The sequence below is a fragment of the Lipomyces chichibuensis genome (genome assembly GCF_038497645.1).
Source record: "Lipomyces chichibuensis strain CBS 12929 unplaced genomic scaffold V1513scaffold_17, whole genome shotgun sequence".
Taxonomy (NCBI): domain Eukaryota; kingdom Fungi; phylum Ascomycota; class Lipomycetes; order Lipomycetales; family Lipomycetaceae; genus Lipomyces; species Lipomyces chichibuensis.
In genome coordinates, this window is record NW_027117469.1 from 278,467 (window position 1) to 292,209 (window position 13,743).

Sequence of the window (13,743 nt, forward strand, 5' to 3'; positions counted from 1 at the left end):
ATATCAAAATTGCCCCTTTTGCCCGTACCCTGTGTTTCTAGGCAGCCGTTGCTTGTGCCAAAATCTCATTCCAAACTTAATTTTCTAAGATAGTATAATTGTTAATTATGACCTAGAGGAATGCCTTGCCCATTCTCCGTTTCATCGTCACGAAAATTCAAAATTTTGCCACCGCCCTTTTAACTTGACCCTTAGCCCCTCGCATGTTGTTATACTGGCTGTGTAACGGTTTAATATATAGCATTGGACTTCCCATCAAGATTATATGACACCATTCTCAAAGCAGTCCGAACACGCTCTTTTGGGACACTTCCAGTACCGTACAGCCCGTTGAGTGATCTTTCTCTTGATTTCATTGTGCGTCTTCCCGAATCCGAGAATTATAAATCCATCCTCGTCGTGGTAGATCGAATGTCAAAGAGGGCTCACATTATCAGGACGCGCGATACGGTCAATGCCGAAGGATAAGCTCGCCTATTTCAAGATAATACTTCGCGACACGGCCATCCTAGTTCGCTCGTTTCCGACCGAGGAACAGTCTTTACATCGCAATGGTGGCGTGCCTTGTGCAGAATGCTTCACATCAGTCAGGAACTCAGCATGACATTTCTCCACAGTCGTATGGACAAATCGAACACACCAACTCAACATTGGAGACCTATCAAGTCATATATCAATTATCAGCAAGACGATTAGGCATTTTGGTTAGCAGTCGCCGAATTCTGTTACAATAACTATCAGTCCGCGACTACGATCGTATCGCCTTTTTATTTTAACTATTGGTTACCTCCCTCGTTTGGATTTTCGGACTCGTTTACCGGCTAATGCCGAAGTTACACCTCATCGGAACTCTGGATTTGCCAAATCGTTTATACGAGCTTCATGACTATCTGCGCGCGGAAATTCTCTCAGTCAAGCGGAACACTACAATACGCGTTACTCAAGGAGTCTTGGATTCTGGGGTACTTGTATTCTTGTAACAATAAAAATATGTCCAGTCCAGTCCAGTTTCAGTTCCAGTCGAGTCCAGTCCAGTCCAGTCCAGTTTCAGATCCAGTCCTGTCCAGTTTCAATTTTTCTGATCCAGTCCTGTCCAGTTCTAGTCCAATCCAGCCCAGCCCAGTCCTATCCTGTGTCTTTTACACTGTGTTAATCAAAGCTGTTGAGGAAAGTTTTCCCGAGGTTCCCACCACGCCTACTGCCTTCGTCAAAACTTCAAGGAGGCCGTGAAAAAGTTATATACGTCACAACCTACCAAGAAAGAATGGAAGATATCCTTGCCTCCATGCCTTCTGAAGGAGCTCAGTGGTTGATGAGGAAACGAGCCAGAGCCTGCGGCGGACAGCTACTTCCCTGGCTTGCGCTTTGGCCATCGGACTTTAACATCGGTAAAAGCTTCAACAGCTGGATTTTGGTCACCCTGAACGTATTCTGGCGCAGATCATGCTGGCTAGGGTCAAGCGTCTCGAGGAGATTCAAATGTTGAAACAGGAAGGAAAGAGGATATCTGAATTTACTTGCCAAATCGGCTTCAATTGCAAAACAATATATTGTCATACCTGCGAATGTCGATGAGTATGATGTCACAACTACGCAGAACGAATGCTTCCACGTTCGCCCAGATGTAGGACTTTGTCCGTGTCGCCGATGGCGCTATCGCGGAGTAGTATAGTACCTTGCGCTCATGCCTTTGCGGCTATCATTTTTGCCCGATTAGACATGTGCGATTTCGTCGACAACAAGTTGAAGGTAAAAGCCTTCGCAGCCACTTTCCATGCTATGTCCACAGTCAATTTGAATTACAGGGACAGTGCCTTATGTGCACCGCCGAACGCTAGTCGACCCGCCTTGGCTGGCCGTCACAGTAGATTGAGAAACTCCTTGCCCGCTTACCCAAATCATGCGAATTCGAAATCAGAGGGGAACTGTGTTTTGTATGAGTTCCCACCAGGAAAGAATGAAGATATCTTGCTGTTGTATAGACATAGGCGTCTGAGAGCATTCCGATTTTACTGCCACTGGGAGTCTGGATGAGTCTGCAAACGAATCAGGGTTTCTTGCAGCGAAAAAGAAAAGAAAAATTTCTGGGCGGCGACTTGAGCCGGAAAGCTGTTTCAGCGTCGAGACATGATGTTGCTGACCCACAAACATGGAAATGCCGCACATACGCACTTGGTTCTCCTGAAACCCTCATTATTGGGATTCGTGAACACCCGAGTTATTAAATGATGGCAGTATTGCCAGTAGACATGAGTGATGGTGATATGGAGATAGAAAATGGCAGTATTGATCTGGATGCTTTGACATTGCCGCTTCAAAGTTTATGAGCAGTTTAAGATACCTCTATTATTATCCTTTCAAACTAATTTAGAATATCAATCTCGCGCTAGTAGTCTAAACCGCGAGAGGAACCTGATCAAAAAAGTGTGCAAGGACATAATTGAAGAAAGCGTCCTGAGAAGAGACCAATATTGGGCTTGTTTCCTCTGTCACAAACATACATGCCTAGTAGAGCTGAAGAACGCATCCAACATCCAGGACTGTGACTAAGTTGTCTTATCGAGACGAAGTCCGACTAGCAAGCACGGCAGGATCCAAAGGATACTCAAGCTTAAGACCGTACCCAGCTTGGCCGGAGCTCGGGTTTCCTCCTGCGACATTCACACGGCATCATAGTTAGTAGTTAGCAGACAGTGTCCTAATGTCATTCGTAGTTTTGATGGTTTTGCAATCATGTCATAGCCTCTTGCGTCCTGCTTCGTTAGAGTTGTTCATCGACGATTGCTACAACGGAACGGATTGACGGCGGTCCATCGGTCTTCGCATCTCACGGGGGAGTAGGCTCACGTCTCCATGCCACAATTGACATGATGACGATGTACATGAAGTTTTCCATGAGATACAAACTGGGCTGGGAGCTCACGGCGTTGTACACTTGGACAGCGTAAGTAATTGTATAGTCTCAGGTGCTCACTTGCGCAAAGCATGTTCGACAAGCTCCAACGCGCCACAAGAGTCCATAGGTTCAGAAGTAAAAAAAAATCCACCAATCCGAGAGCTCGTGATGCCGGATTCTGGACTGCTGCTGGATAGAAATCATCTCGATATAGACTGTCTCAGACGAAGTCACAACACTTAGGAGATCCAAAGTTAGGGATTGGCTTAGCGACATTCGACGAAGATCTTGCCACTCGTAAAGGACGGCGAAGGATACGCGTGCGCATCATGGTCAATTCCTCCTTATTCATAGGCGCCCAGCCTATTGGTGTTTAGTGAGAAAATTTCGAAGGAGTTTGTCATTCCAAACTGTCTTAATGAGCCCTTGTGGCTGTGAGGTTCGTACCGACGCCATCGGCTTGTCTCTGTAGTTTCATATAAAGTTGAGATCGCAGCAGGGTAATTCACCTGAAGTTTGGCATCCGTTGCCAAGAAATATGATCTGGAACAAACTTCCGACGACAGCCAGATCACATTGTCGGAGTTTCCGGTAGGGCTATTCAGGGTCTTTCAAGCTGCATGTATCTAGCGACCACAATCTGAGCTTGACCTGCTAATTTAGCGTTGTCTGTCTCCGTTAGGTTCTGCAGAACTTCATGGTCAACAGCGAGCTGAGTGAAAGGAGCAGAGAAGAAACTCTTATTTGAGGGCGGGCCGTTCTCCTGACGTTTTCGCGATCGGTCTTGCTCCTCGCATTGTTGGAACAACCAGCTGTTCGATTCGATTGCACCACAATGTACTGACTGTCGCTTTCGTACGCTTTCGTACTCCAATCTCGTCAGGATGTATCAGAATTGGGCTGCGGATACGGACACGGAATACAAGATACGGACACCAATGGGTGCGTCGTTGACGAGACAATATTATACGACTCGCTGACTGTATACTTAAAAAGATGGCGAACAACGGAGCTGAGGGAGAATCTTGCATAGTCGACCGGTAAGCTTACGAGACATTTTGCCTTGCGGTGCATCCCTTGCGGCTCAAGATTGGACACCGGTCCAGTAACGAGCCGGACCACAGTCTGTGAATCTTGAATATTCCCTCAACGGAGATTCCCTGCCGAACCACTGTTTGTGACGCAAGTAGTATGGTTTAATAAGTAAAGGTGGGGCAAACGGACCGAGACCGGGAGTCTCCGAGAAGAACCACCATTTGCAACGGCTTGGAGACACTTTATGCCCAATCCGGGAGAGCGGAATAAGGTTTGAGGATATTGGCGGTAGTAAGTTTTAAATTTCAACCTACTTTTCCGCCATTAATACTAAGTCGTCTGGATCTTTGTCGCTTCTTCTAACAGCAGCCCTAACGAGCTACAGACCTCCGGCTCACAAACAGAAGTGATGAACTACTCAGAAATATTCTTAAATATTTTAGCCTTGTCGACTATATTCCCGGCCTTAGTTGCAAAACCGCGAGCAAGCCAAGTTATTAGATTACTTCGGAATGAGGAGACTTACGGGTGGAATTGGGCCCTCGGACTTACCGATGGCTGGCGACGGAACTAAATCCGGAAACTCGAGGCTGTCGGGATAATCATCAATCGCAGCCCGATGGGCAATTTTGAGTCGCCTATCACAAATAAATTTCTTGTAGTGCGCAATATATCAGGTTGCAAGTGGCAATAATTGCAGCGGAACAGACAAAGACCAATTGAGTGGTCCCTTTGACAGGCCTACCAAATCCCTGGAGTCAACCAACGACCTAGACCCACACCCACAATATTCCCGCGGCCAGACAGTACCCGTTCGCCACAACGCCGCATTCCCTTTCCGTACTTTGGTGAATATTGTTTTTCCTCCAATCCGGACAGCGTTAGATCTTGTAGCTCGAGGGCCCAGTATTTTGGATCAAACTATGCCGTCCTGAGGGCGGATATACTAAGCGGTGATGAATGAGTGAGAGCACGACTCCGCCTCGTTCAACTAAGGAATAATTCCATATAAGAAGTTTATTAAATTGCAAAGCACTGGCTATAGATTATGCGATGTCGTTGTAATTAGTTAATTAGCCTAACGCGGCACGCTGACTCTGACTTCGCCAATCGCAATCCAGGTAGGAAACGGCTGCAAAATGGTCCCTGCATCTGCCAAGGTATCTGTCACTGCATCTGTCACTGCATCTGTCAAACTACAACTGCCACACTATTTTAGATACCATGCAACATGCCATCATGCGTACTAACTATCGGTATATTGAATTCTGTCGGTACCCACTACACGTAGAAAAAATCAGCGTACGATCTCCAGATGCCATACTGACCCACATCACAGAGTTTGTGGCGTGACTGGCCAGTCAAACACATACGAAAGTAATTCTAGCCCAGAAGTGAGAATAAATACTAGTGCAAAGTCTGCGGATATCGCAACTCCTAATCTCCAACCACTCTGATAATACCGTCATCGTCACTGCAATGGTTTATATCAAGGACATATTACTGACTACCATCGCCATCAGTGGAGCACTGGCTACTCCGGTTGTCAAGCGCGACGCTGCGACTCCAGCAGCGTCCGTCTCATATGCGCTACCATCCTACCTAACACCAGTACGGCCTGCGCCAAATCCTTCGTACTACGTCTGGCCTGCCAACAACACAGACTTCGTGGTCGAATCCCTCGAGGACTTTGGCAAGCAGGAGGATCCGGACAATCCATTGACTATATACCGCGACGGCGGAGGCTCATGCAATATCGCTAACCGCACGATCTGGTTCTTCTGCGATACTCTAGGATATGACAACGGCACATTCAAGGCCATGACTGACAACTCGCTCAGTGTCGCTCAAAGCTTCGATGAACCATCGTTACTGGCGGATGCAACCTCGAATTCTCTCTATTCATATGGCTGGCAATCAGCTGTGCCGTACACCAGTGAGGAATATCCGTGGAGAAACTGGCCAACACAGCGATTCGTATTGTGGACCTACACCAATTGCCTCCAAACTACCGACACTCAAGCAGTCCAATTTTTCCATGTTTACAAATCCAATTCCGATACGTCATCTTCGAACTGGGGAAATACGATGGCGATATTGGACTTGAACCCGAAGACGAACGTTTTGACAGTAACACGCAATGAGCAAGTAACGTTTCCTAACACGACTTATTCGTACGGGTCATTCGCGTCTATGGTCGTTGACGGGGATGCTTTCCTCTATGCCCTCGATACTACCTATTCCGGAGGCAAGGACGTCCACGTCGCCAGAGTTGCCACCTGGGAAATCACACAATACAGCAAGTATCAGTATTATGATGCATCGACAAAAACATGGAGCTATACTCAGCCACAACCCACGGCACGGCGCCAATCAGCAGCGGTCATGTCGAATTGGATACCGTATTCGACTGGGTCTATGTTCTACTCCGAATACCACAACGCGTACCTCCTCATCTATTTCGACAATTGGGCAGATTCGACGTTCAAAGTGTCGTACGCACCTAGTCCTGTCGGGCCCTGGACCACGGATAACAAGGTTCTTTATACTCTACCTCAAGGACCGCGTGGATATGATTATGGTGGCGTCCCGCATGCACAGTATTACCAAAATGACGGACCGTCGGGAAAAGCGATATTGCTTCACTATTCGTACCAGGACACCTCGTACACATATACAAGAGCAGTGAAATTAACTTTTGCGTAATGTAAATCCGAAGGATGGTTCAATAACAATGCACAGGTTTTGGGATGCGATTTGACAGACCGCAGATTTGGAGTTCACGCGCTTGTTCGATTAGGATACTACATGAATTTAGATAAATTTAATATATATGTGCACAAATTACTTACCGATATACCTGTCCGTTTGCTAAGTGTTAAGCACTCAATAACAATGTCCACATCGTGTAGAGTTCTATCAGACACAAGCCACACACAGTGCGCAATTCCGTTGATCATAATTTCAGTACATGTTCTATGACTACGGTGTAATTTGCATTTGACGAATCAGTACACATCTGCTGATGATCGAGGCCGTAGTTGTTGGCGTATGTTGAGCAGTTATTCGACTGTAGATGGACGTGAACGAATTATTGGACGCAATACCGGCTCTGTCCAATGCGCTTTGGAAGTAAGTTGCTGAGATTGGTCCAAACAATAACATTACATGGCAGTCATGGATCACCTCCACTAGGTGGGACCGCGGCACTTGTGCATGGCTAAATGGTGCAGAAGGAAGGAGAACCTCAAGGAGGAGCTAACCACATCTTGCATTGCCATTGGTTGCAATGTCGTCTATGCGGGTGCTGCATAACCCTGAACCCTGAACCGTTGACGTTTATCATCTTCGACCGGGCCACTAGCATTCCTTTCCAGCACATTATCGTTATCTACCTAAGGTATACCATGAAGGAGCTTTCTGTTGTCGTGCCTATTCTTATCCACAGAGATGAGGTCTGCTACCTTTCGAGAGCGCAATCATGTCTGGCGTAGAGAAGCAGGCCGTGCATGTTAGCTAAGGCGCTGAATTTCTTATACTTTCTACCTGGATTGAATATCTGGTGCAGTCGCAGTTGAGGCTTCGTCAATTATTCCGTCCTGTACTAGCATGTTCGCCATTCAGATGAATCCCAGCAACCAGAACAGAGCTTGACCTGCCGAATGTCAAAATTTAGAAAACTTGAATGCAGTAGAGGTGGATACGATTACGCTACCGTCAACTCAAAATTATTGAAAAGTTAATCGCAAAATGAAGCTCAAATCGTAAAAGTGATCGTGGAGTGTACAATAAATTCGTATAGTAATCGTATTCGTCATTAGGAAGATAGGTTTTTTCTCCTCTGCATCAAGAATTAATCAAGAATTACGTACTCATAGTCGATCATTGTGAGCAGATATAGTATTAGTTGACCTGTCCCTGAGTGTATCATACCGCATCAGTTACAGAACGGGCCCGTAGCCGCACAGGCTTCGTTCTTTCGGCTCAGAGGGTTAAGTTGCTTTTTATTTGATTCTTTGTAATGCGTACGGCTTGGACACGAATACAATTTTCCGTATTCGCATTCGCATTCGCATTCGCAATCATTGAGCATCCCACTTTTCCTGGTGTGGACTTGCCATTTAGCTCTCGCAAGGCACTAAGAATCGATCAGAGTTTGGCCTACCGTGCAAGATTGAAGCAAGGACTAGTAGAATTTGTCATACAATTGCACTTTCCCTATATGTTTGGGCTAGCCAGAACCAGATCGCAACCGTTTGACCAATTAGGCATTGTTGATAGGTGCATTTGAATATAGATCCAGAGTACTAGAGGTTGGGGAACTGATGAATGTCCATAGTCCGACAACATGACCCAGATGGTATACTGAATGCTGAAAGAGTTGGAGCCACAAAAAATTGATTACTGTTACCGCAGATAATGCCACTACCAATGGCGCCTTCGTTAAAAATCTAGGAGTGACCTGAAAGAATAGTTGATGACGTACGATTTCAAGGTCGCGAGAGCTTTATGAGCTGTTTGGCTCATGGGCTTAACCTCATCGTGAAAAATATCCTTAAAGCATTGAACTGTGGAGACACGAACATTGCAGCTGAGGCACGGATCTGCTGATTTTACTATTGAATAGTTGAAGTTCTGCGACCGGTGTCACGAAGGAAAAGCACATGTTCAAGCGTTCAAATGCTTATATCACTAGATCGATTGCGTAGCGCTCTCTTTTATTATGCTGTTGAACATTTTGCCCCATAGAAAATTTCTGACCCACCTCATATGAATTTGCGCAATTCCTTTAGCCGGAATATGTGTACCTACTCATTTGCTCCCATGGAACTTATACAGTTATACGATAGTTGAGGGGGAAACTTTCTATTACGCGTCCCTGTATTTTATGGTGGTATTCTTGGCGGGCTGGCTTGGCGTGCCTCACGCTTGATTTTTTCAGGGTTTGGGGACTTCTTATAAGTGTGCACTGCCTGTTCCTTGGGGTTTATTCATCCAGGAACTCAGATATAAAATGAAGTACAGAAGATTCCGGCAACTACGAAATACGGGCTAGTTTGAGTGAGTGCACGTTGCCATGGTGGAGGGCCGATGGCGGATATGGTCAGATAATGCATTCGGAGCAGCTTTAGACCTATTTATTGTCTCCTTGTCATTAACGGATTCGGCGTTTGAGCTAAACTGGCAAGGTTTGTGCCAAACCATCGCCTAAGACACACTGCTCAGTCGCAGAAATGATTCAGCCTCCATTTTCTCTTTCGGCCGGAACTCACGGTTCCAGTTTGCTGACTTCCAAGCGCTATAACTTCCACTACATGCTCAATGTCTTCTTTAATTCACATATATCCATATCCTCGAGCCTTCGCCCTTTATTGTTCTTGACGGCCTCACACAATCCTTCCAATAACTTACCGCCCCACTCAAAATCGCTCACCTCGAGATACACCTGACCGCTGAATCTGGCCCACAAATGATCGTAGTACAAGAAAACAGGCAGGAAAGTATGAAACTCGTCTACCATCGTTTTCTGCATCCAACCGCATACCTTGCCGACTTGATCAACATCGACATCCGCATCAAGAGCTGTCCCAATGGATAGCGGGAGGCGCACGTTCGCGAGTGCGCACGTTCGCAGTTCGTCTTTAGAAGATGATGCATCTGTAGCCATAACTTCTGTGCCAAGTATAGAGGCCACAGCGCTCGCGCCTTGAGAGACAATAGATCGTATATATTGCAAAATTCTTTCTTCGCCCCCGCATACTTCCCTTCGGAAGGCTAAGGCGGAAGGAATACACGTGTAAGGGGATAAATCTGCAGCAGGGACCAATTGAAAAAGGGCTTCGAACCGCGTCTTAACTGGCCCTGAAGCAGGGAGAGCGTTATATCTGTTCTGATTTGCAATTGGGTGGAAGCCATGAGAAGTTGGATATGTGGTTCTTATGAGCTCCTGGTTGCGCACTGGAACGTGAAGGACAGCACTACCGCGGGGAGTAAATAGCCACCTATTATCCAATTAGAACTTCAGTCTGGTCTCAAAATTAATTAACAATCGTGATGGTGTATCATGCGCATACTTGTAGCAATTACTTGTGAAAAAATCGGCATCCAATTGCTTCAGGTTCAGCGGAATATGTCCAATGCCATGTGCACCGTCTATAAGACTGAGCACACCGTCGGCTTTGCAAACCTGCACAAGCATTTCAAAAGGAAACCGCACGCCCGGTAGACTGACAATGGTGTCAAAGATAGCTATCTTTGGAACCAATCCTTGCCTTTTGGTCTCTTGGACAACTTCCTTGAATTTCTGCACGATAGCTCTATGCGAATGAACCATAAATTGATATTCTACCTTTCGACATCTCGCGGGTGTCGTCTCACAGACACTCAGAATAGTTTTCTCACAAGCTGCATATATGGTATCAAAATAGATAATCACATCCATCGGACCGTAAACCAAATTTCGAAGAACAGTGTTTACTCCCGTTGTTGCATTAGTGACGAAAACGCATTCATTAACTGGAGCACAAAGGATTTCGGCAACAGCAGCACGGGATTTATCGAGCAGCTCTGGGTACGTGTAGCGTAAGTACCTGTCTGGTTGAGCTTCGGCTTCATCTTGCTGCTTACGCAAGTGATCACGAACAGAAGCGGGATATGTTCCAAACGATGCTGTTCCAATATAATTTTATTGAGCCTATCATAATGGTAGAGAAAGTAAGAGTAGCTTACTGACCATGATTCAGATTAGTGTATTTGGAGTCGAACAGGAAGTATTTGCGCAAATCATGCCCTAGAGGCATAGGATCCGAGGACATCCTTACCAACAGATTGAGGAAAGAAAGTGAATCTGAAAGAGTGAGAGAATATATACTTTAATAAAGGAAGAGTCATAAACCCGGCCGTCTTGCTGGTCTGTACATGGTGCTTGCCACATGCCTAACCCTTTTGAGGCAAGCTTGTGGGCAAAACGTGGAATTTGGTTTGATACCCTAAACCCTGATGGCCTTAGATATCCCATAGCACGAGATCTACTTGAAGCAAACAAACCCAACTCTTGCAAAATTTGCCTCTCGAGTAATATCGTTGACAAAACTAAGAACAGGATCCATAGAATCCTAAGACAGTTCGACAGCACGTCCTCCAACGTGTTTTATTCCCACCAATCCAGGTCTTGTTTGTCTTAAAACCCTAGATTTCCAGCATAAATATACAGAAATGCAAGTCAAACTCAAGTCCGAAATATGTAGATACTTTGGCAAGCTCCAACTTGTCAGACAGTAAATTAAAGTCATAGGCGCCGGGACTAACATCTTTATGACCTACGCAAAGTAACGATTCATTCTGTTTCCAGGGTCACATATGAGTCGTATAACGCTGATATGTCTTCCACCCATGCCACAATCTAATTTCTTAATTCCGGAGCTGGCTCATTTGCTAGTTTATTCCGGGGAGCGGTTGTCAGTATCCTTGAGCGATATATCTGACATTGTCCAGTAGTTTCTGTCCCATTGCAGATTGCAACAATAACCCTTTTCCAAGTCGGCATGCGTGAGCCTCAGCTGTGCGGCTCGTTTCTTGCGAACTGGTCTTAATCGCATTGTCTGTTGACAGCGGAGTGAAGCTTTATGTCAGGCACGTGTCTAGGCACGTAGCTGTTATGAACTATTTTTTTAGTGCGTTTATAATATCTACGGAGTGATGGCTTGCCAATTTTCGACAACGGCGCTATCGCACTTAAGACGGCGATGCCGGTTAGATTACCAACAGTAATTCAACGACCTGACTACATAGAACGAACGAATAAGAGCGGCGAATGCCTCTTTGTGGTGATCTTATCGTGGAATCTTCATCTGTTAGGAGTATGCTATTACACTGACTGACGCTGGCTGAGCTATCCAGCTGGCGTTAATTTGCGTGAGTAGGCCCGTTTGGTGCTGCAGCTAGGACCCTATCCGTTTGTCCTATAGTCTTCGTATCACAACGAATATTTCGACTGCGGCGTAATTTGCGCGGAATTTCATCGACGAATGCTGTACTACTGCCGCCAAGGTTCTCGATAGCTCCCAGTTTGTGAGGAACCTGTAACCACCAAGGTAGACCACTCCCTACAAAATACCTGGGCTCGTGCCTCCACCGCCCTTGATATATAGTGACAAGAAGAGTGTCAAGCATGCATTTCATGGTACATATTCGAATCTGACGATACTTCCGCAGTAGTAGGATAGCCATGTCGAGCACATTTGATCCCACCAATGTCAACCTTGACACCGCAGACCCGGCCCAAGTTGTCTGCTATATCAATGCATCACCGAACGACTACAACGGTCACTTGGGTGCACGAATTTCTGCTGTTTTCGTAATACTGGTGGTGTCCACCTTCACTACGGTTTTCCCTGTTGCTGCCGCCCGCGTGCGGATGTTAAAGATGCCGCTGCATGTATATTTGTTCGCTCGCTATTTTGGCGCTGGGGTCATTGTCGCCACAGCTTTTATTCATCTTCTGGACCCAGCTTATTCGGAGATAGGACCGCAGACTTGTGTTGGAATGACAGGTGAATGGGCTAGCTACTCATGGCCGCCTGCGATTGCTTTGGTCTCTATCATTTTTATCTTTCTGTTGGATTTTTCGGCCGAGAGATATGTCGAGCTCAAATACGGGTTTTCGCACACTGATATGAATGTCGAAGACCTTATGGTCGACCACACGGTAGCCAGCCCCGGGAACGGAGAATCTGGCCCGCAGCCACATCAAAAGCTTCACACCGGTGACCGGAATCTCAGTGATGATAGAGTCCTTTCTACTTCTGCCTCGGCCCAGGAGAAGACAGTTACTGACGTCGAAGCCCTTAAAGAGAGCGTCAAGGCACATCTCTTCAGAGAGCAAATTGCGACGTTTCTTATCCTTGAATTTGGAGTCATTGTTCACTCCGTAATCATTGGCCTGAACCTCGGTGTTGTCGGAAGCGAGTTTTCAACGTTGTATCCAGTTATTGTATTCCACCAGTCTTTTGAAGGTCTAGGTATCGGTGCCAGAATGAGTGCAATTCCATTTCCAACAAAATATCGGTACCTTCCCTGGGTATTGTGCGCTGCCTATGGGTTAACAACTCCTATCGCCATTGCGGTCGGTCTTGGCGTCCGGACAACTTACTCCAGCGGCTCCTACACTGCTAACATAGTCTCCGGCGTCCTTGATTCAACATCAGCCGGTATTCTGATTTACACCGGTCTCGTAGAGCTGCTGGCCAGAGACTTCCTCTTCAACCCGCACAGGACGAAAAACAGCACTCAGTTGACTCTTATGCTTGTCTCTCTATTGACTGGCGCTGGCATAATGGCTTTGCTTGGCAAATGGGCTTAACCTACGTTTGGGTGCGGCAGAGGAAATGACGGAGAACTATCGATTTATAGTATATGGACAGCCGTCACATTATGTTTAATTATTGGTATACGTCACCTGTGAATCTTTTTCGTTTAATTTAATGTATTGCTGGTGGCAAGTCTAGAAATCGAGTGGTTCAGTAAGTTGAAGGGTACAGATATAGTACAAACAACCTTTTCAATTTATAAATGAGCAATCGCTTAGAAAATCTCAGCATTAAATTAAGGCCCAGGATAAAGCTACACCCCCCGGTTACTAAAGCTACACCCCTCTGGGTTACTAAAGCTACACCCCTACCTCTTTAGGCAAAGTGTAATCACGTGATGCTGATATATTGTAACCTCTCTTCGCCTTAAATGGTGATGCCATTTTTTATCTTCGTAGCTTCATAAAACATCAACTTAATTAAAATATAAATTACAAATGGAAC

General features: G+C 46.0%; 3 protein-coding genes across 3 annotated transcripts; 2 read left to right on the top strand and 1 right to left on the bottom strand.

Moving 5' to 3' along the window:
- The first annotated feature begins 5,372 nt into the window (after positions 1–5,372).
- On the top strand, positions 5,373–6,778 carry V1513DRAFT_445599 (uncharacterized protein). Its single transcript, XM_066898131.1, has one exon. It carries the CDS (start codon positions 5,411–5,413, stop codon positions 6,635–6,637), a length of 1,227 nt encoding a protein of 408 aa, XP_066753433.1. The 5' UTR covers positions 5,373–5,410; the 3' UTR covers positions 6,638–6,778.
- Positions 6,779–9,034: 2,256 nt separating this feature from the next.
- V1513DRAFT_445604 (pyridoxal phosphate-dependent transferase) lies at positions 9,035–10,843 on the bottom strand. The gene is made up of 3 exons (XM_066898132.1): positions 10,665–10,843; positions 10,006–10,600; positions 9,035–9,933 (listed from the first exon to the last, which is right to left on the bottom strand). The coding sequence occupies exons 1-3, from the start codon at positions 10,744–10,746 to the stop codon at positions 9,243–9,245; spliced, it is 1,368 nt and encodes a 455-aa protein (XP_066753434.1). The 5' UTR covers positions 10,747–10,843; the 3' UTR covers positions 9,035–9,242.
- Positions 10,844–12,087: 1,244 nt separating this feature from the next.
- On the top strand, positions 12,088–13,532 carry V1513DRAFT_445607 (Zinc/iron permease). Its single transcript, XM_066898133.1, has one exon. The coding sequence runs from the start codon at positions 12,159–12,161 to the stop codon at positions 13,290–13,292; it is 1,134 nt and encodes a 377-aa protein (XP_066753435.1). The 5' UTR covers positions 12,088–12,158; the 3' UTR covers positions 13,293–13,532.
- Positions 13,533–13,743: the final 211 nt, after the last annotated feature.